This window comes from Hypomesus nipponensis, chromosome 15 (genome assembly GCF_054491055.1).
Source record: "Hypomesus nipponensis isolate SF chromosome 15, ASM5449105v1, whole genome shotgun sequence".
Taxonomy (NCBI): domain Eukaryota; kingdom Metazoa; phylum Chordata; class Actinopteri; order Osmeriformes; family Osmeridae; genus Hypomesus; species Hypomesus nipponensis.
In genome coordinates, this window is record NC_140375.1 from 5,042,793 (window position 1) to 5,063,498 (window position 20,706).

Genomic DNA, 20,706 nt, shown 5'->3' on the forward strand with positions numbered 1-20,706 from the left:
GTGTGTGTCTGTGGGCCAGATGGTTCCTCTTACGGCTGGACGGTGTAATGCGCGCTGCAGTGATCAGGCTGTGTCAACACCCCTGGCCGGAAAACTGCTTAATTGATGATAGGAAATTTTAAAACAAATTTATTTGAACTGCCGAGAACTGTCTCATTGAATTCTCTGTTCTATTTTGCTCACAAAACGGAAAGAATGTGCAGTGGACAGAATAGCAACGCAGGGAACACAATATAACAGGCCTACATGTTCATATGTATAGGAAGGTAAACTATAGGTACTTTAATAAAAACAAAGTAGTTCCACAAGACTGAAAGTACGTGGCCTTGAAAAGGGACATCCTTTCTGTCTGATGTATAACTGGTATAACATCATAAGGCAGGGGGATCAACAAAAAGGTGAACTCAGCTTTAACCAAGTCACTGTTAATTTGATTCTGAGATTCTAGCACCAAGCACCAAGGAAAAGAGAGTGATTCTTTCTTGTAAATGCATGAAATGATAAATAGATCAATACTTTTTAAACAAACTCCCAGCTGGTTTGGTTCAGGAAGGTTAACCTAAACCCAATAGTAAACTCACACAAGAACAGTATGGACATGTGATATATTTGATTAGATTCAAACCCATACTGGTGTCCTTCCTGTCCCTACTCCAATTCCTCCTCTCCACTTGGGGGGCTCCTTCATTAGGCCGGCCCTTTATGGGGGTGGGGGTGGGCCGTCACTCTCATCACACCCCTATCAGCTGCCTCACAATGGGTGGGGGAATACAATGGACCTGAGAGCCCTCAGGTCTGGTGATCGCAGTCCATCCTGTGTGAGTGCTAGAGCTTGGTGGGGTGAGGGGACATCTAAACACGAAGAACCCACTCCACCCTCTCAGTCGGCGCTCAATTTTTTGCCCACATACTCATCTCCTCACTTCAATTCATGTTCAAGCAGTGGTCCATGGCGGTAAAATGTGTTAGAAGGCACTAGAAGGGATTCCAGTTGCTTCAATGCCAATAAGAAGAAACCTTTGTTGATCACAATCATTCGTGGCACACACACACACGCGTGCAGGGAACGGCAGACCACACACACGCCAGAGCTTCCGCCGGTGAAATTTGGCTCTGTAACCCATCCTGCTATCCTTCCTCCTGGGGCAGCCAGGGGCGAACCTGAGTGCTCACCCATGTCATGGCCAGGAGAGCAATCTGATGTTTTTATACTGGAGTTCACTGCAGAAGAAACCCATGTGAGAGCTGGGAGACCTTTTAAACTCCACACAGAAAGGCCTGGAATCTCACCTGTGCACTAACAGGCACCAAGCAGCCCCAAGCAGGAATCGAACCCGGGACCTTCTTTCTCCAAGAAGCAGTGCAAGGTAGTGCAGTCCCGACAGGGAGCTGTAAGCCTACCAGCAGAACCACAGCAGCCCCCATCCTCCTCCTGCCAACGCCTCACCTGGTTAGGAGCCACAACATTAGGGGAAACAGAGATCTGATGAGTCATTTCCTTTCCTAGGAAAAGCGCCATGGTGGTTGCAAGGTGGTGTTTGGAAGACCTAGAAAGAGGAGCAAATCGCAGACACACAGAGAAGAGGCAAAGAGGGGAGGGGGTGTTTAATATCCTGCAACCCCCACCACCCCTCACACTCCTCTGACCTCAAACATAGTTTTGGGGGTCTTTGTTGATGTTTTTGTCTACTATGGTTCCTGCTCCTTTTGTAGTTGTCCCCTCCCTACTTTCTCTGGGGAGGGAGTCTTTAGTACAAGAGATTAGAGCAGATGCTGCCTAGCAACTGAATAAAAATGGAAGCCACAAAAGGGGTGCTCTCACTCACTGAAACGGCTGACCTACATAATCCCGTGCCTCTGATCGTGCAACGCAACAACGCCATGAAAGGGCTCGAGTATTATCGACCCTCTCCCAAATCCTTGTCCTTGCCGACCCTGACTCAAAGGGAAATGTCCTTTGGTGAAGAGCACCAACAAGTGACTTTTAAATCTGGTCCCCATCTGCATTAGAGAGGAAGACAACAAACACAAACGCAATCCGGCAGATCCCCATGAAGAAGAGTGGCAGGGACGATAGGCAACGATCACAGCAATGCTGTAGCGTCAGAGGGAGAAAAGCAAAACTTTCCTCTGCGCTGTGATCCATCCATCCACAGGCTTGGAGAGAGGGATGAAAGGGAGAGAAGTAGAAGGGGGGAGAAGGGATGAGAGGGGGTTTCACCTCTGTAATCAAAGTATCTGGGGCAAACAGGCTGAGGAAACATCTCAAAGCTCCATGCATTTCAAACTATCTGCAACAATGAACTTCTCTATAGCTCTTATTCGTTCCACTTCTTATCTAAACTGGTCCTGCTTGGAATGACATCATTTCTGATGTTTGGATCTCAGTATTCAAGAGCTTTATAAGGATGTTCTCATGCTTGAGTCCTCAACTAAGATGTTGAATGAGTCTAAAAATAAATATTTGACAAATATTTGAACAGCTTTGACAAATCTTAGACATTGGAGAGGTTTTGTTTACAATTAATTCTGAAAATCTTATGACAATTTTATAATAGGGTTCATTTTCAGACATTCTTTCATAGTTGTCTGCACATTAGAAGTTTGGCTTGGATGGTCTTGAACTTGTAAGTCAACATGTAGATGTTTATGCTTTGCACAAGTAAATGAGTATGTGTGTACTCTTTTTAAATGTGTGGATGTGTATACATGTGTGAGTAATATAAATGTCTCAGAGTGTGTGTGTGTGTGTGTGTGTGTGTTTGTGTGCTCGGAGAGTAGGTAGGGCCTGGCAGACCAGTGGGAGGCCAGCAGTGAAGGGCCGAGCTGTGTGAACTCTTCCGCTCTTAGACTGGAGCATTTTCATGGAAATCATCTCTTTGGGGCCGGCAGGTTTTCAATGCACTAATTTACACATCAAAACAGCCCAGGAAAGGGATAGTGCTGGGGGTGGGGTGGAGGGAGAGCTGGGTAATGAAGGATGCTTTCTTTTCTATTTTCCCTGAGGGGGCTGGCAAGGCTTAGGGTCAGGAGGGAGGGGCTTCAGGAGTGTAATGATGGCCTTTAATCAAACACATGACCAGACTGAGGGTTTCCATTCACACCACTGGTACACCACAGAGAGAGGGCCAGACACACACAGCCTCTCAGTGGGTAACAAACCCACCGGTAATGAATAAAACATATTCTTCCTGACAACATAGTTAAAGAAACGCATACTGCATAAAGACAAAGCCATACAATTCAGTCTGCAACACCAATGAATTGTAACAGTCTCAGAATAAGTACATTTTATGCTCCAGAGGTACTTTTAACCAAAACAGAGGAAAAACTATGTATGTTCAGTATCAGATATCTGCAGATAGAAAGGCTCAGCCAGGGGTTCCCAGCCTAACCAACCCCCTCAATCTAGCAGCCCAACATAGTATGAAAATGGTGTGGGGTGCAGTTTATAAGACTTGGTGCTATTGGTTGGTGCAGGCTTCAAGGACTGGTTTTATTGATTGACGTGGAGGGGAACCAATCAAGTATGTATGGAGGGCAGGTGCTCATGTGGCGTCTGTATCCTGCCACCAATCTGAGGCCAAATGTCACACTATACAAACAAACCTTGTGATTGGTTCTTGGAATCAGGAATTACACAACAGTGTGTTGAATGTACTGAAAACAGATCAAACGAAACGATACAAAAATCACCCTCATTTACCTACGTGTCTAGGTATGATGTCTCTGACAGATCCCTGTCGTTCTAACCACTCATGTTGTTTTTTCCTTCTCCACTTGTCACCAGGCCATGAACACCACCATGTCTTCAACACTGTTGCAGCTATTTTTCCTATCTGTACAAGCTACCACAAGTGGGACATGCTGTCAGTCATTGTGAGCCTTCGGCCTTGTTGAGTCACAACATCCCCGGAGTTTCAACTACAGAGGAAGCACCTTGTTAACAGACAGCAAACTGTGTCTGTGCTCCACACTTCACTTGGCAGCGTCCAGCTCCAAGCGATAATGTTTAAAACGATGCAAGGTTGAAGTCTTTACATCATTCCATAACGTCATTCCACATATGTTGCTGGAGTTAGCACAATTACAGACATAATAAACCATTTCTGTCTCTCTCACATTCCACACTCTTTGGTAGACCCAGTAATCTACCTGTACAGGAAAATACATTGGTACGTTTGGGGCTGACGCGGAGAATTTAAGTTGTTGTTTAATTCATTTAAATAAAAATCTTGTAAAGAGAAAAAAAAGAAAGTATTTAGATATCAAAGTTATTCTATCCTACATATGCCCAATAAAGACAAACCTAAAATTAGAACTGTAATCCAGTAGCAGACAGTGAGTTGCTGGGCTGAAGCTGAGATCCTCCACAAATTGGTCCAAGATCAAAGTGCAGAGTATTTGCATGGGGATCAAACAGTAGGGAAAGCGAGAGGCCACAATACTGAGTCTGCGAGGATTAAAAAACGCATTAATTAAATATCTTCTTCTGTGCACAGCTTCCATGTTTAAGAGATGATGGCACGTAACAGCTCTTACCATGGTTTGTCACTCTATTCATTGAATATTCTCTTTGAGGATTATTGCAAAGCATGCCTCCAGGTAACCACAAGTGCACTGGAACAGGAAACATCCATGTCCATGTTCAATTTGCCTTAACACTCACACATTTAGAAAAAAGCAAAACCATATTTTAAAGCATTTTGTTCAACAACTTTGATAACAGGCACTTACTTTTCCTAGATCCTTTGTTTTCAGGCTTTAGTGGATGCATGTCTACTCAGATCAAACTGTTAAAGTCCCAAAGCAAACTTAAGTTAAATATATATTTATATACATTAAATAGAACATTTAAACTTGTGTAGGGGCTTCCCTGTGGCTGGTTCAACAGATACATGTGTCCATGCAAAGTCTTGTACCTTTTTGCAATAGTTCATTGCAATTATTACGAAGTTCACATTTGAAGGAACTGTCAACCGAGAACAATACTGAACAATTCCCCTTGAATCGAATACTGATTTAAGATGCTCCCTCAGCGGCCTGTGATGTGTCCCTTTAGCAAGGTGGAGCATTGACTGACAGCTCAATAACACCCATCCTTTCATCAAGTCAGTTTAGCAGCTGCACACTCCCCCACGAGCACCCCTCCCCGAGCCGTGCGGCGAGTCTCACACGTGTGTGGGGCTGTCCGAGTAAGGGTCCGCCTTGGCCATGTGGAGGACCACAGCAGGGGCTTTGTAGTAACAGTGGGTGCTGCTGCAGCTCACACTGCTGCACGGCTTCCTGTTAGTCCTGTCTGCCAGCTTCCTGCTGCACAGGCCCTGCCAGGTCTGCAGGGTCTTGGAGCTCCACACCCACACCACGCTGGTGATGCCCACCACCAGGGACATGAAGATCTTCAGCATGAACACGGCCACGGTGGGCACAGACTCCTCCAGGGAGCAGTCCTCGTTCTTGCGGCCGGGGAAGGACAAACACTTACCCTCGAGGCCCCGGAACTTCCAGTAGTCCATGTTGAGCCCCTCGTAGAAGTAGCAGATGATGACGCAGGTGGCGGGGACGGTGTAGAGGATGGAGTAGATGCCGATCTTCACCATGAGCTTCTCCAGCTTCTCCGTGTTGGTGCCCTCCGTCTTCATCACCCTGCGGATGTGGAAGAGGGCCACGAAGCCGGTGAGGATGAAGGAGGTGCCGATGACCAGGTAGCAGGACAGAGGGACCAGGACGAAGCCAGTGAGCGCGCCCAGGTCCATGCTGCCCACGTAGCACAGCCCCGTCAGCTCGTCGCCCGCCACCTTCCTCATGGTGAGGATGACGATGGTCTTCAGCGCGGGGATGCCCCAGGCCGCCATGTGGAAGTAGTTGCTGTGGGCCTCGATGGCCTCGTGGCCCCACTTCTTCCCGGCCGCCAGGAACCAGGTGAGGGTGAGGACCACCCACCAGATGGACGAGGCCATGCCGAAGTAGTAGAGGATGAGGAAGACGATGGTGCAGCCGGTGGACTCCAGGCCCTCCTGGATGATGTACAGCTCGCCGTTCTCCCGGTCGCAGGCGATGTTCTCCGCGCCGGCCACGGAGCGGATGACGAAAGCCACCGAGTAGACGTTGTAGCACATGGAGAGGAAGATGATGGGCCTCTCGGGGTACTGGAAGCGGTGGGGGTCCAGGAGGAAGGTGAGGACGGTGAAAGCGGTGGAGACGAAGCACAGGGTGGACCAGAACGTCATCCAGATGAAGGCAAAGTCCTTGTCTCCTCTGGACCAGAACACGTCCACGGCCGAGGAGCAGCGCGGGGCGCAGGACTGGCTCTTCTCCACGTACTGGAACTTCTCCGGGTTCTGACAGGACCCCAGGCCGCCCGTGGATCGCCCGTTTCCGCCCGGCTGTCTGGGGCGAGGGGCCACCGGAAGCATGCCCTCTCCTTTCTTCGTCTCCATTTTAGTGTCATTCTCGGGCGCCTCCATGCACAGAGCATTGGGGTCGTTCCTCGTGGGGAGTTTGGAACAGTCCAGGGAGTCTGGCCAGGGGTAGTTAAACTTCTCCATGATGGGGGAGCACTTCTGTCTGGCCTGTTCACACATGGGTCTGCAGGCAGGGATGGAGGTAGACACCTTGTCAGTGCACATGGGGGCGTAGAGGGAGCAGAGGAAGAAGCGGAGGTGCACATCGCACCCATACTCCACGAGCGGGGCAAACTCATTCAGTTTGATTTCAGCCTCCTTTTGGTTATCATGGTCCATAAAATTGGGCATTCGTGTCAAGTTGTAGCCAATGCCTTGGCACATGGGAATGACGATGGGTTCACATTTTGCTGGTCTGCCGCGTTCCAGCTCATAGGCTCCAATATCCATGCTGGATGCAGTGATTGCCAGTTGGCACCACAGAAAAATAACTATCTTCAACGAAGAGCCATCCATACTCATGTTCTCTCAAATATTTTGTAGAAGTGAAAAAAAAAAAAGTTTTGTGATAGAATCAAAAAAATTAAGGCTGGTGACCAACACGCTACTTGGACATCACACTTCACACATTTCTTGGTCCGTGGCGCATCCAAAAGCATTCAGGACGAGAACTTTGCGAGGTGCCGAACATCAACAAAAACAGATACCTTTGGTCCCACAAGTATTTGCTGTGAAAATTCATTGAACTAGTTGAGAGGAAAATTATAGGCGTTATCGAACTTTTTGCTTACGGAAAAATATTAGTGGAATTCAAATATATATTGCAGGCGAATAGACGTAGTCGGTGTTTTGCCTTCACTTCTGCGGGTACCATCTCCATCCAATGCTTGTAAATGTGGGTCTGAAATTTCTCTTCCCTTCTCAGTGGCTGCATCGCAAGGGGAGGCACTTCGTGACGCGCTAACGTTGACTCGCTCCTCCCACCTCTTACTGGCGATTTTTTTTTTATATGCCTAATTTACTCCTTACCTATGTCTCTCTTCATAGGCAGCACACTTCACACAACCTATGATGTCAGCCCAAATCTGGATCAACTCAACTTGCTTGGATTAAATGGCACATTATGCTTTCTTTCTGACACTCTGAAGTAAAAATAGTCTTAAATCAATAAGCCATGAGTGTGCTTTATCAGATTTGGCATTTGGTAAAAGAACCTTTTAACATACACTCCAAACTCCACAAAAGCCACATAGCCAGAGAAGGTAAGCTTTCCAGACACTAAGATGTTATTCTATGTCATGACATCCAGCTCCAGATTAACAAACTACAGTATAATACAGGTCAGTATTGCTATCACATTACCTTTTAGTTAATGCACTCAGATACTGTCATTTTGGTCCCCAGAGGTCACATTTGAAAGCCACATGGCAACATCAGAGAGCATAACGTCATGGCTGTGTTCTGGAGGCTAGGAGGCCAAAGGTACCTGCTGAAAAGAAAACGACCCAAGAAGAGAGTGGATACCCAGCGCTCCAGGAGTGCTCTTGGATGGATATATATGGATGGTCACTCTGTCGGATTTGTTTTTTCATGTGGCTGCAGGAGGACAGGAGACAGTTGTACACACACATACGTCCGAACAAACACACAGGCACTATTCCAACAAGACTGATATGATAATCCTCTGCCTGGTCTTTGTAATAAATACACGCCAACTGCCCCCCCCCCTCCACCCCCCATCTTTTATTTCATCCAGCGTGTGGGCCTTGTAATTATTAATCCTTACTTATTGGTTATCATATATCAGACACACAGCTATAAACTCCACAGAGGAAAACAATGGTGGAGCTTGCCACAGCTCAGCGTGACACGACTCTCTCAGAGAAGCAGGCTGTCTGAGGTTATTATGGCTGTAACAAGACACACCTCTCACTTCAGCAGTACATCTGGACCGGCAGACTGCTTTTGACAGGGAGCACAATGGCATATTGTTTGAGCCTGGATCATGCAATTACTTCTTTGTTGACGCTGTAATGCCTCTGCCCTGATGCCCTCAATTTACTCACGGTGTAAGGGGACAATTTGTCGTCCCGTTTGAGTGAAAGTTGGGTCGAGTTACGTGGATTTATGATGGTGTTATTGTCACACAGGACTGTGATATCCAAATCAGGACTCTTTGAACTATTTGGCAAGCCGTGCTTTCTTCAAAAAACACGTTTTGTTGAGTTAAGATGGGCTACTTTATTGTAATGTACTATTTCACTGTATGTCTGTACTCTGGTTTATTAGAACAAATGGGACGGATTCAAATTCTTTTATCATTAGGAACCCATCTGTACACTCCATCTGCTCACAATGTGGAGAGATAATGTCCTTCACAGCCTCAGTGGCAGGTAGACAAAATGAGCAAATGACTGAATGTCCCTAACGCACCCCTTCCCCCCTCCCCCCACCCCCCCACCCCCCACCCCCCACCCCCCACCACCCCCTCCCCATCCGAAGTGAAGTGGAAGTGATCCACAGGGACGGCAGAAGGCACAGCCTCCAAATCCAGCTCTTCTGCAAGACAGGGGACCGGAGCAGCAGTGACCAGCTTTTCACAACTGTGAGCAGAATGGCAGGTCAGACTATACAGTCCACAGTATGAAACTGTGAAAGACATCTGAAGGGACTGGATGCCACCAGGACTTCTAATTCACAACCGTGGACTTTCTGGACCATGTCCAAAATCACAGGAACTGTATGTGTGAGTGTACGTATGTGTGTGGGTGTGTGCCGGGGAGAGAGAGAGACTGTGTCAGTGACAGAGTACGGAAGGAACTGATGCTGAACAGCTCAGTTTGCTGAGTTAACCTTCTGCCCCTGGGTTCTGAAAGCTGCACTTTCTGGGCACACAGGCTTCTATTTTCCTCTGGCCTTACAAAGCAATGCACTGAAAAGCAATCCAGCTGTGTGGTCAATGGTCCCAGAAGTAGATGGGGAGGGATGTTTAGAGGGACTGAGGAGGTCACAAGGAGAGAAAAGGAGAGAAAAGGAGGATTTGGAAGAGAGTATCGATAACTCTTCCAGGGTTCGGGTTCGGGGAGTGGGTGCATACAAATCATTTACGATGTTTATTATGACCGTAAATTATTCACATCTCTGTTGAGGAGTGACGACAAATAATGCCAGCTAACTAAGGCTGTGTAACTGAAGAGCATTTCTTATTCAGCTTTTCCAGAATTTAGGTTCTCGGTAGGCGTCCTGCTGGAATGCTTCAGAGCCGGATCATAGCAGAGGGACAGGGAAGGTCTTCCATAAGGCTAAAGGTTAAACCTTGGATAGACAAGTTCCATATCTACCTCTCTAAAATGTACAAAAACTCACATTGTTGGCATGTCATTGCTCCTCGCAAAATCATTCTACTAAACTACTAAACTCAAATTACGTTCAAGTACTTTCTTTACATCCCTCTGTTTTGGAAATCAAACCCAGAGAAAGAGAGAGAGAGAGAGAGAGAGAGAGAGAGAGAGAGACATCAAGAATATACTACTTGGAATGACTAAGTTAGGTCTCAGTTTTTTCCAGTCCCATCCATCCAGTCCTTTCAGACATGCCTGCTCCATCACACTATCTCTCTGGTCAGTAAATAACCCTCATGTCAAGGTTGTGAATAGCAGACCAATAAGCTCAATTAACACCCAAATACTCTGAATCCGTGCCCTTCTGCCAGCCGTCAGCACCTCCGGAGACAGCCCTCTCAGATCTCCCCACATGAGAGAGCACCGCCAGTCCCTCCCTCCCTCCCTCCCTCCCTCCCTCCCTCCCTCCCTCCCTCCCTCCCTCCCTCCCTCCCTCCCTCCCTCCCTCCCTCCCTCCCTCCCTCCCTCCCTCCCTCCCTCCCTCCCTCCCTCCCTCCCTCCCTCCCTCCCTCCCGCCACCCCCACCTTCCCAAACACACCCACCCACCCATCAACCCACACAAACACCCCGGCACCCCCCCCCCCCCACCCCCACACACACACACACAGATTGCTTATTTATTCCTCGTAATTGTGCAGCGTTGGAACAGCAATGCCTTCCGCCTACTCTACTACGTGTGGATCCTGTTCTCTCACTGTCACTGTCACAATGTGCCCGGCTGATCAGATAGCTCCAGTGGAGGACGAGCAGCAGGAACAGCAGCTATCTTTGTCAACCTCCCCCAGACCTCCTCCCCTGGCCGCCCAGGATTACCAGCTGGTTAGAAGGGCCAAACAAGTCCTATTAATAACCTGTAGATGTCCACTCTTCTCAGGCACAGGTCCACTGGAGGGTGTGTGTGTGTGAGAGAGTGAATGGAGAGGTGTGTGTTGCCCTGATGTATTTATGCAACATTTGTATGTGAGCTGCAAGTTCCATTTATGTGGACATTCCGACATATCTAGCTACTATTTTTCATGTGTCATGCATCAAAACATTCAAGTCATAATGAAATGCATGAGACACCAGCATGGCCTGGCTGAAGGTCACCAAACTGAACATCTTTCATGATGTGAGCACCAGCCTTTTTGCAATGCGTACACTTTCACTTTTAATCAGAAGGTTGTAGGTTCGATTCCTGGCCGTGCCAAATGCCGTTGTGTCCTTGGGCAAGGCACTTCACCTTACTTGCCTCGGGGAAAATGTCCCTGTACTTACTGTAAGTCGCTCTGGATAAGAGCGTCTGCTGAATGACAAAATGTAATGTAAAATGTACTTTCAGAGTTCTTCTCTCTCCCTTGCTTCGATCAACAGTGAGTCTGCCACACTGCTCCGAGTCCAGAGGTACCAAGCCTGAAGCAGGTCTCACACAAGCCAGCCAATAGGATTCTTCTACACGGCTAAACGAAACAGACTCCCTGGCTGTGTGTCCTCTTTGCTGCAAGCTCCAGCGTGAGGCAGAACCAGCCAGCTACCCTGCCCAGACCTCTCCGCTCAAGGGCTCCGGTCGGGGGCAGATTTATTTGGAGGTCCTATACCAGGGTATCCTTTATTTATTATTCCAAGTGAACAAGCTGGCCTTCATGCTGTAGGTAATTCATCGTGGGTCTCATTTCGGAATAAGAAGGCTGGAATGAGAGAGAGGAGAAAGAAGGTCAATGTGGTTGGAAGCCTCCAAACCTCAGGCCTCCCTCAGCGCAATACATGGTGCCTGGCCAGAGGGTCATGAGGGGACGCATTCATTCCTGTCTCTGCTTCAGCGGGGGTTAAACACACAAATCCATCCGAGCAGCTATTAAAGAAAAGTGTGGCCCTTACACATTGTTCCCCTTTCAATCATTGGTAGGCTGCGGTGAAGGAACATTCTTATTTGTTTCTTTTAAGGTGGTTATCGCTGTCTATGAGATTGTGCCAGGTTGTAAGACATAATTCAATGTAGGCCGCATTAGTGGACTAGACCTCAAATATTATAAGTTACTCAAATGCAGGCACTGTTCTGGTCCTGGCCCTGGAAAAAGATGGAGGATGACGTTGTAAGCCAACAGTTCAACTGAGAACTCTGGTTCTGGATGTAAAACGTCTGGTCCTGCAGAGAAGATTACCTGTTGTGGGACCTGTAGTGTATGGCCCGTAGTGGAACTTGTAGTTTAGGATATGTCAGTGATTCCAGAATAATTTACAACAACAGCAGTACTGTACAGTCCTAGATTTTGGTGTGTTGTCTCTAGGCCTCGTTTGGATTTGAAATAAAATACCATTCATGTGTGATTGTACTGTAAGACACTGATCATCAGACTCTCTCTCTCTCACACTCACACACACAGACACACACACACACACACACACACACACACACACACACACAGACAGACACACAGACACAGAGACACACAATAAACCCAATCATTGACATGCACACCTTGTGTGTGAGGGGAAAAAAGACCACAAGCCCTTTGCCCAGAGAGCTCTATATTAAAAGTCGGTCTGTTTTCCTTAAGTTGAGAAAATGAAAAAAAGCCCACGTTCCTAAATTGCTATCATTCAAAGGACTTCTTTCTCTACCACTCCCCCCTCCTCCCCCTCTCCTGCCCTCCCCTTCCTCCTCCTTCCACAGGCAGCAGTGGGGGCCCTCTTGTTCCTGGTGCTGGCGCTGTTGTATAAACACAAAACCTCCCTCGTATAAAGGCTCAATTCTTCTCTGTCATGTTTAAAAATGGACACAAAGGGAAACTTGTATGATAATTTTTGGCATATGCTGGTGGGTGCAAAGAGAAACAGTGTCGGGCCTTGTTCTTGTACTTGTGTCAGATTTCAGAGACATTTATGTTTTATTCAAGACCAGGCATTTTACCATCTGATAGAGTCTGAGTGGCAGTTTGTGTTTGAGCGTGCCTGAAAACAGCAGGTTTAGCCAACCTGCAGCACCTTGGAGTCACATTCTGACCTGTGTCTGGAGGGAAAGCAGTATAGAGCAGACCAGTGTTTGGGTGGCATTTGGAAACCTTTGAGCAATCAGTAATGAAAAATGAATAGAGCCCCTCTTCATGGATGTTGTCAAGTACGATTTCCAGTTTATTGGAACGATGCTACAGAGGATGTATAAATGTATACATAAATACAAACATACCTACCCTGAAAAGCTCACCTCATCATGGAGATGGAACTATGCTAGAGCCAGCACACATGCCCAGGTCTGTGTGATCACTGACTGATATCCTCTGGGTCCCCTCAGTGCTGCAAGGCCAGGATGAGCCCAGGCCTGCAGCTTGATCTGGGGTTCAGTGTTGTCTGTGAGCTCCATGGTTGGGGAATGTAGCCATGGGAGAGATCTGGTTTTTATAGGTCGAGGCATACGCAGATTTAATAGGGACTTGCAGGGCTGTGTTGGGAATGACCCAGGAGGTGGGTCAGCAGGGGTCTGGATGGACAAGAAGGCTAAATGTCGTGCTAACTTGCTCATTTAAGTACAAATGTACATAGAAGAGAGGGGCCCATGAACCAGAAATACTGTGCTTGAGAATGTAGGTATACTGAATTTTGCAAGCACCCCAATAAGCATACAAAAGAGTTTCGCTACTCCTGATAAAAAAGATGTGAGAGCGTGAGTGGTGTTTAAGTAAACGTTTAAAGAAAAGGATAACAGGAAAATTCTTTCTGGCGGAACAACAGCTGTTGATGAATCACAAGTCCTGTTAAAGATTTACATTTAGTCATTTAGCAGACATTCATATCCAGAGCGACTTACGTTAAGTACAGGGACATTCCCCCAGAGGCAAGTAGGGTGAAGTGCCTTGCCAAAGGACACAACGTCAATTCGCACTGCCGGGAATTGAACCGGCAACCATCTGATTAAAAGCCTATTTCCCTAACCACTCAGCCATCTGACGCCCTATCACTTAAACACTGAATATTAAATTACTGAAGAATGAACTCCAACATGTTCCTGGATATTCGGTAGTAGAAGTTAAACCTTCATATGCCTGTGATTGGCAGCATGCTTCAAGATTAATAAGCAGTGGAGGTGTGAACCTTGAAGTACATGTTCAGTAACAGGCAACAGATACATGGTAGTTCCCCTGAGAAAAGGATTATGAGGTTTTGACATTAGCCCCAAAACGTCATCCATATACCTCACCCTTTTGGGAAACCAGCACACCTACACTTGTGTGTCTTCTGATCTCCTTCATATAATTGATGGAAGCTTAAATCTGCATTCGTTAGAATGTTTCATGTCCACACAAACATGGAGCTAAAACCCTTCTGTTTACAGTAATGCCCCCATTGAGAGCTGATGATGACATTTACAGACCAGGCCACCACACAGACACCGCAAAACACTGACAGTGCCTTCATTAAGGAATGGATGTTTTCCTTTCACTGGAACTTTGGCTGTAGGCTACTGTTGATGCACTTGACCCTATTGCCAGTTAGCATACACAAAACAGCCTCTTGAGCTTATGGAAGACTTAACAGCCCACCATCCCTGGAGAGAGAAGAGAAACAGCATGAAACTCAAATGGAGTTGTTACTCTGCGGCATGTTTCCGAACATAGATCCATCATGAGAAACAAGGAACCAGGAGTGTTTTCATGCTATGAGTCTGCAGTGATGCTTTACTTAGAAATCCCTGACTTGTTCAATCTGGTTGTAATTATGTGGCCTCACACAGAACAGGACTTTTCGTTTTGTGTGTTAGTGCCTGTGTGTGTGTGTGTGTGTGTGTGTGTGCACGTGTGTTTGTGTGCATGTGTATGTGTGTATGTGTGCATGGTGTGTTTGAAGGTTGGAGCGAGGAGGGGGTAAAGTGTGTCCCTTACCCTCATCAAGCCCTCATCCTCCTCTTTCATCCCACACCTCCGTATGGGGAGGAGGATGAGGGGAGAGTACCCCTATGACACGCTGAACCACAGAGGAAACGGATATCTGAGATAACAAGGTGTTCACTCTGCTTTTCCAGTGGCCTTTAAAGCCCCGGTCACAACATCCTGGGCAACACAGAGGACAAGAGATGACAGCCTGGATAGAGAGTGTGAGAGCAACCCTGAAGGAGAATTTGAGATGACAAAGTCATAGGGTAGGAAATGACAAATCCTTCCTTGAATTACCGCTTTGTTTGGTTCTGGTCGGACTGTCAGAAAAAAAACATTTCCTGTCTAAGAGACGGCATGTCTTGACCAGGTTACAATCATATAGCTATCGTGTTTATTCTGTTTCGCGTTCTGAGTACATGACCAGATGCATACCCAATAGAGAAGTTATGTTGTTTACACGTCTTGCTGTGCTAGGTACTAATGAGTCAGGACTCAGCCTGTCAACAGTACAGACCAACATATTACTGGATGGACTCTAGTCTGGTGAGTGATAAAGAGTGAAATAAAGAGCAGAGTAGCACTTTGTTGATCTCTGGGGAGAAATTGACCTGCTACTGTAGCAGAAGTAATCGTAACATACTAAATGTATAAAACAGTGAAGACAAATATACACACAGCCTATACAGTAATATTTATTAGCATGTCTACTAGGTGCAAATGCCTAAAGGGTACAAAACAGAATCAGGTATGTTGTGGTATGAACTGTTTAGTCTGGGCACCATTCTGGCTTCCAGCCTGTCCAGCTTCCTGCCAAATGTATGGAAGAGTCTGATAGTGGTTGATAAGAAAGACCTCCCAAACGTTCAGTTAAGCACTGTGATACTGTCTGATCAGTCTGTCACTGAAAGTGCTTTTCTACAAGACCAGGGAGTGATGTGGAGAGGGACACACTGACACACATAACTAGGAATCCCTTTAGCGTCTTTATCTGATTCCAGCAGAGGTGAGTCACTGCTCCTGGGGCTCTCTGCTCAGATGGGAGGTCCAGTTAGGCCGGGTGATTTACCACACCTGTCTCACCCATTTCCTCTGCCGTGAGACACCTCCACCCACAGCCAGAACGAGCCCAGCCAATCAAAGGGCTGCATGGAGCGCGCCACGCTGGTGCTTGTGGTTTGGAAGGGGGAAGGAATCCAGGTTTTAACGACGCTCCGCTTGTCTGGAAGACGTGAGCGATGGCTCCAGAGGGGGACTGAACCTGTCACGGTGCATCGGCAGGCCTGTAAAACACGGCCACGGCCCTCATGGCTCACAGAGGTGACGGTTGTGCGCTCACAGAGATGGTCGACAGAGCTCACATGAGGAGAGAGCTGCTGCTGCCTCGGAGGGGCCTGGTCACCAGGTTACCAGGGGGAGGGGCCTGGTCACCAGGTTACCAGGGGGAGGGGCCTGGTCACCAGGGGGAGGGGCCTGGTCACCAGGGATGCCTGCTTGGAGGCTTCTCCGCCCAACGCGAAGCTCAAAGACGTGTCAACGCTGACGCCCAAACCTGGTGTGACTTTGGTGACTTGTCTGATTAATCCCAGATCCGGAGACTAGAGGATCGGAAGACTGGAGTGGACGGCCAACCTATCAACATCTGTAACATGCTAAATCAAAGACTGCGTACGCCTTTTCATTCATCGCTGACACTAAGGTCATGGGACAGGCTCTCCATTGATAACACCTCACTCAACGCATGAAAACCTCCAATGTACTCGAACACCTCCAGTGTACACGTATCTCCAGAATAGCCTTGTTTGTTTACCCAAGTGAGACATAGTTCTGCAAACTCTCTGAAAACCAAACAGATACAAGTGATGAAACAGTTTGACCTTACAATCTTACCGTACAATTCTAACTATGAAGTGAATGGAGTTTGCCTGACCTAACTGCCTTTCTGTCAGGCACTTGTGCAACCCCATCACGGAGTGTATTTATACAGGATTACCAAGATGATCTGTGATAGTGCTCAACTGTACGGCACATTCCCACAAGGACATTAGAAGAGGACAGACAGAATGGGAGAGAGAGACAAAGAAAAAGAGAGAAAGGGAGAGCGAGAGGGAGAAATAGAGAAAGCCGAGAGAAACAGTGCAAGAGCAAGACGGCAAAAGACCTGGAGTGAAAGAAGGGAACAAGCAGCATATTGTCGGGGGTGCTAATCATCTCTCCCCAGACTGCCAGAGACAACAGGTGAGAGCTGTGTGCCTGCCTGCCTGCCTGCCTGCCTGCCTGCCTGCCTGCCTGCCTGCCTGCCCACTCCACATCTCTCAGACTGGGCCTGGGGGCGAGAGGGCCACATGGTGGGGTTCTGCCAATGACAACCCAAACAGTAAGTGAGAACAGAGTGCCGGGCCATCAAAGGCCTGACTGGACCACAGTATGTGTGTGTGTGTTCATGTGTGTGTTCATGTATGTGTGTTCATGTATGTGTCTCTTTTGAGAGCTCAGCCAGTCGTGAGTTCCTTTTGGAAAAGAGATGTCATGGAAAAGTGCACACTGTGAAGTAATGTTCTCCAGTACGAGGAGAAGCAAATATGCATGCATGGACACTGGCTGCCAACAGGCCAAAGCCAATGACATGTGGGGGCATTCTATCAATGTTTTTCATGCACGTGTGTGAGTGTGTGTGCCAGTGTTACTGACACAAGGCCCATTTTATGATTCCATAGTAACCCTGGAGTTGAAAATGTCATCCAACAAAGCTATTAATACAACAGATAGAGTTACTGGGAGTTCCACATGTGAGACTGTATGCTGCCATCCAGAGAATTCTCAACAGGCCCATGGGGACAGGGACCGGACCAGTAACTTGAGCTTGTCTGGATCCTAAATATCAAGAGACGTTCTGTTTCAAGAAAGTGGGAGCCCAAAGTACTGATCCATTCCAAATTGTCTGTCAAAACAAGACTGAGTGACTCTAAGGGCACTGGAAGCACTGGTTGCAGTCTGGTCTGTATTTCCAGATATAAGGGGAATTTGTTTTATATCTCAATAAGGATTCTGAGCTCCCTAATTCAATTTCAGTTCATTTCCTGTAGTGTCTGGGAATTGAATGAAACTGACACCTGCGTTTCCACAATGTCTGTGGAAATTACAGGTAGACACCCAAATACAGTATTCCCCCCCACCCCCACACACACACAGACACACAAACATACTCACATACCGATTAACTTGGTCAAGATTGCCCGATGGGCCAACAGCAACAAATAATGCAGGAAGTACCACATCATTGAATTAAATTGGATACCTTCTTGGAGGCCTATAGTATTTTGTTACTCTCATTTCTCTCTGTTCTGGTTACGTGAGAGAGACACATGAGGAATCTTGCCTGTTTTCTAGCTGCTCTCCCTTTCCCTGTGACGTGCATTCACACCCACCCATGCTAAAGAAAGTGCCATGCAAGTGGAGGCAGCATGTTGTAGGCTAAGTACATTAGCACATGCACCATTATTTCTCAATGCACAGGAAAAGCTGGTGTGCGTCGTAAACTGCTTCCCCCGTAATACAGTGTCCATGTCGTCATATCCCCCCCCCCCACCACCACCACCTCTTTTGATGTGCTGCTCCTCCACCAGGCTCCACTCTGAGACTCAGACACGGAACACACCACCGCAGACTCAAGTTCCTGGAGCTGCAGACTCAGGTTTCAGGACGTTTGATGAGCTCCAAGCTGTTTCCTAGGGATTTGTCTTGAGTGGGAAGTCTTCATGGGAAGTGACAGGTGAGGATCCAGCCTGCCGGGCGAGGGGCGAGGGGCGAGGGGCGAGGAGGAGCCAGGGCTTTCTCTCAGGCCTCAGTCTCTGGGAGAGGTCTGGCTCCATGAAGACGGCACAGTGGGCCTCACGGGGGAAGCATGTCAAACACACACTGTGTTTCTGTTGGACTGCACAGAGGAGGAACTGACTTAGTTGTGGAAATGTCAGGAATTCAAGCAATGGAGCTCAGAAATTGAATGTACCCCCCCCCACCCTCCCCCTCCCCTCTCAAAAAAAAACCCAGAAACTTCCTTTGTGGCTAAATAAACTGATGGAGTGTGAGACACACTGGCAGGATTGACTGTCCTCCTCTGCTTCCTCTCCTCTCTCTGGGTGTCTGCTGTCAGACAGTTTCTCACCTATTCTAAACACCCGGCCTAACAGGGTGGTATGGTCTTGCCACACACATACACACACGCACATAGAAGCATTCAGGCACATGGATGCACACACACACACACACATACACACATGCTTTTCCCTAAAGAGTGAGAAGAGGTTGGCATCCCTTGTGTGATTCCGTCCTGAAATTGCCAGGACAGAGTGGAGAAGGACAGAGCCTTTTGAACTTGATCCAGCAGCATGCAACAAACACCCTGGCCAGCTTTGATCTCTCATACCTAACCTTCATCTGGGGCAGTAAGATTATTTGTGCGTTTGTGATTGTGTGTTTAAGTGTTTGAGTGTGTGTGTGTGTGTGTGTGTGTTTATGTAACCCATGTGAGCCCATGAGGACAGGGTGTGCAGGAATGCGTTGGAGGGCCAATGTGGTTGAGTGACTTCTGAAGCTACAGGACTCATCCTTGGTAGCCACTTGCAAGCAGCTGCTGGGAACATGCTCCAGAAGACCTTTTGCTGGGTCTGTGTTGTCGTCAAGTTGTTTCCAGATGACTCCCTTGTCTACCATTACATGTGATGATGGTCAGATTGCATCTTGTATTTCCATCTGACCAGCCTCTAATCTTCCGACAGACACATGTGGAAGGAAGGACTTCTCAGTCCTGTTGAGTCGTCCCTCTCAGGAACCTGCGCTGGACAGGTTTCTGTTTCTTATTAGTAAAAATGTCTGAAGCTGCCTGATGGGGAAAGACAGATACTGGGACAGGCTGAGAATCAATGAATGAATAACATTTATTGGAACTGAACATAACTCAAGGTGGTAAAATGTCAGGAAGTAAGATGCAAAATAATGTGCTGCATGAATAGTTAACTGTAATCAAGATTCTGACTTGTATCGACAGATCAGTATTATGAAAATCTAAGCTGAATAAATGGTTTCTTCCTTATAATGACGCCGCAAAACACAATGCAATTTTTACCTTTACAAATGTTTTTAACTAAATCAAAATGTGAAAACATGGGAGTCTTCATAAAATGACAGATGATGATGTATCATTGGAAGAAACTAATAAACTGTATAAGGCATTCTCAATTTTTATCCAGATTCAAGTCAACTTGGATTTCTCCTTTGTACAATATTCACATGCAATGTATAAAGACATTAATTATGAAAGCAACAGTGGAAAGCAAATACAAGATTCATATTTATAGCAGAACAAGCATAGAAAACAACAGGCATGTAAAATCACATTAGAAGTTATATCTCACTTTGAAATGTCAATTTAGTGTTACTCAACAGAGTTCCAACATTTTATCAAATGACATAATTTCACAATTATATCATAATCAATTAATTAAATATAGTCTGGTTTCAATTAAATATAGTTTAGTGAGTCTATCCATTCAGATGAAAAATGTACTTCCTATCATATGTAAACACGTACACATTGGCTTGCAAGAAACAGCAATAAATGTCATGTACATGAGATTAATGAGATCCATTTTTATCATACATTTGGAACAAGCAACATAAGAGACAGTTACATAATATTTAATGCATTTTAATCCATGCTTGCACTTCAGTCAATGAAATGACTGAGGTGCAGCATATTTAAGACATTACATATTTAAGACATGAACATTATGAGATCCATACTTACAGAGAACCGTCGGGCTCTATTTTAGGATTTCATTGTGTTCAGAGTGGTTTGGGGCCAAAAACACATGGGTCATAGAATAACTGCTAGTGTCAATGTTGGAATCTCACCTGGGATGTGTTAGTATGTTATCCACACCAACACATACATCAGATCCTTCCAAACATTTAATGTAATTCCAGACAACTCGATGGATAGTGTGGGACCATCCACTTCTACTAGCTTGAGGATCTGTAGCACCACCATGTGG

The 20,706-nt window shown here is 46.8% G+C and overlaps 1 protein-coding gene across 1 annotated transcript; it reads right to left on the minus strand.

Moving 5' to 3' along the window:
* Window positions 1–4,690: 4,690 nt before the first annotated feature.
* Window positions 4,691–7,292, minus strand: fzd9b (frizzled class receptor 9b). Its single transcript, XM_084674994.1, has one exon. The coding sequence runs from the start codon at window positions 6,924–6,926 to the stop codon at window positions 5,172–5,174; it is 1,755 nt and encodes a 584-aa protein (XP_084531120.1). The 5' UTR covers window positions 6,927–7,292; the 3' UTR covers window positions 4,691–5,171.
* Window positions 7,293–20,706: the final 13,414 nt, after the last annotated feature.

Coding starts and splice junctions, on each gene's coding strand:
- fzd9b (XM_084674994.1), bottom strand. CDS start 6,926: ATGAGTATGGATGGCTCTTCGTTGAAGATAGTTATTTTTCTGTGGTGC.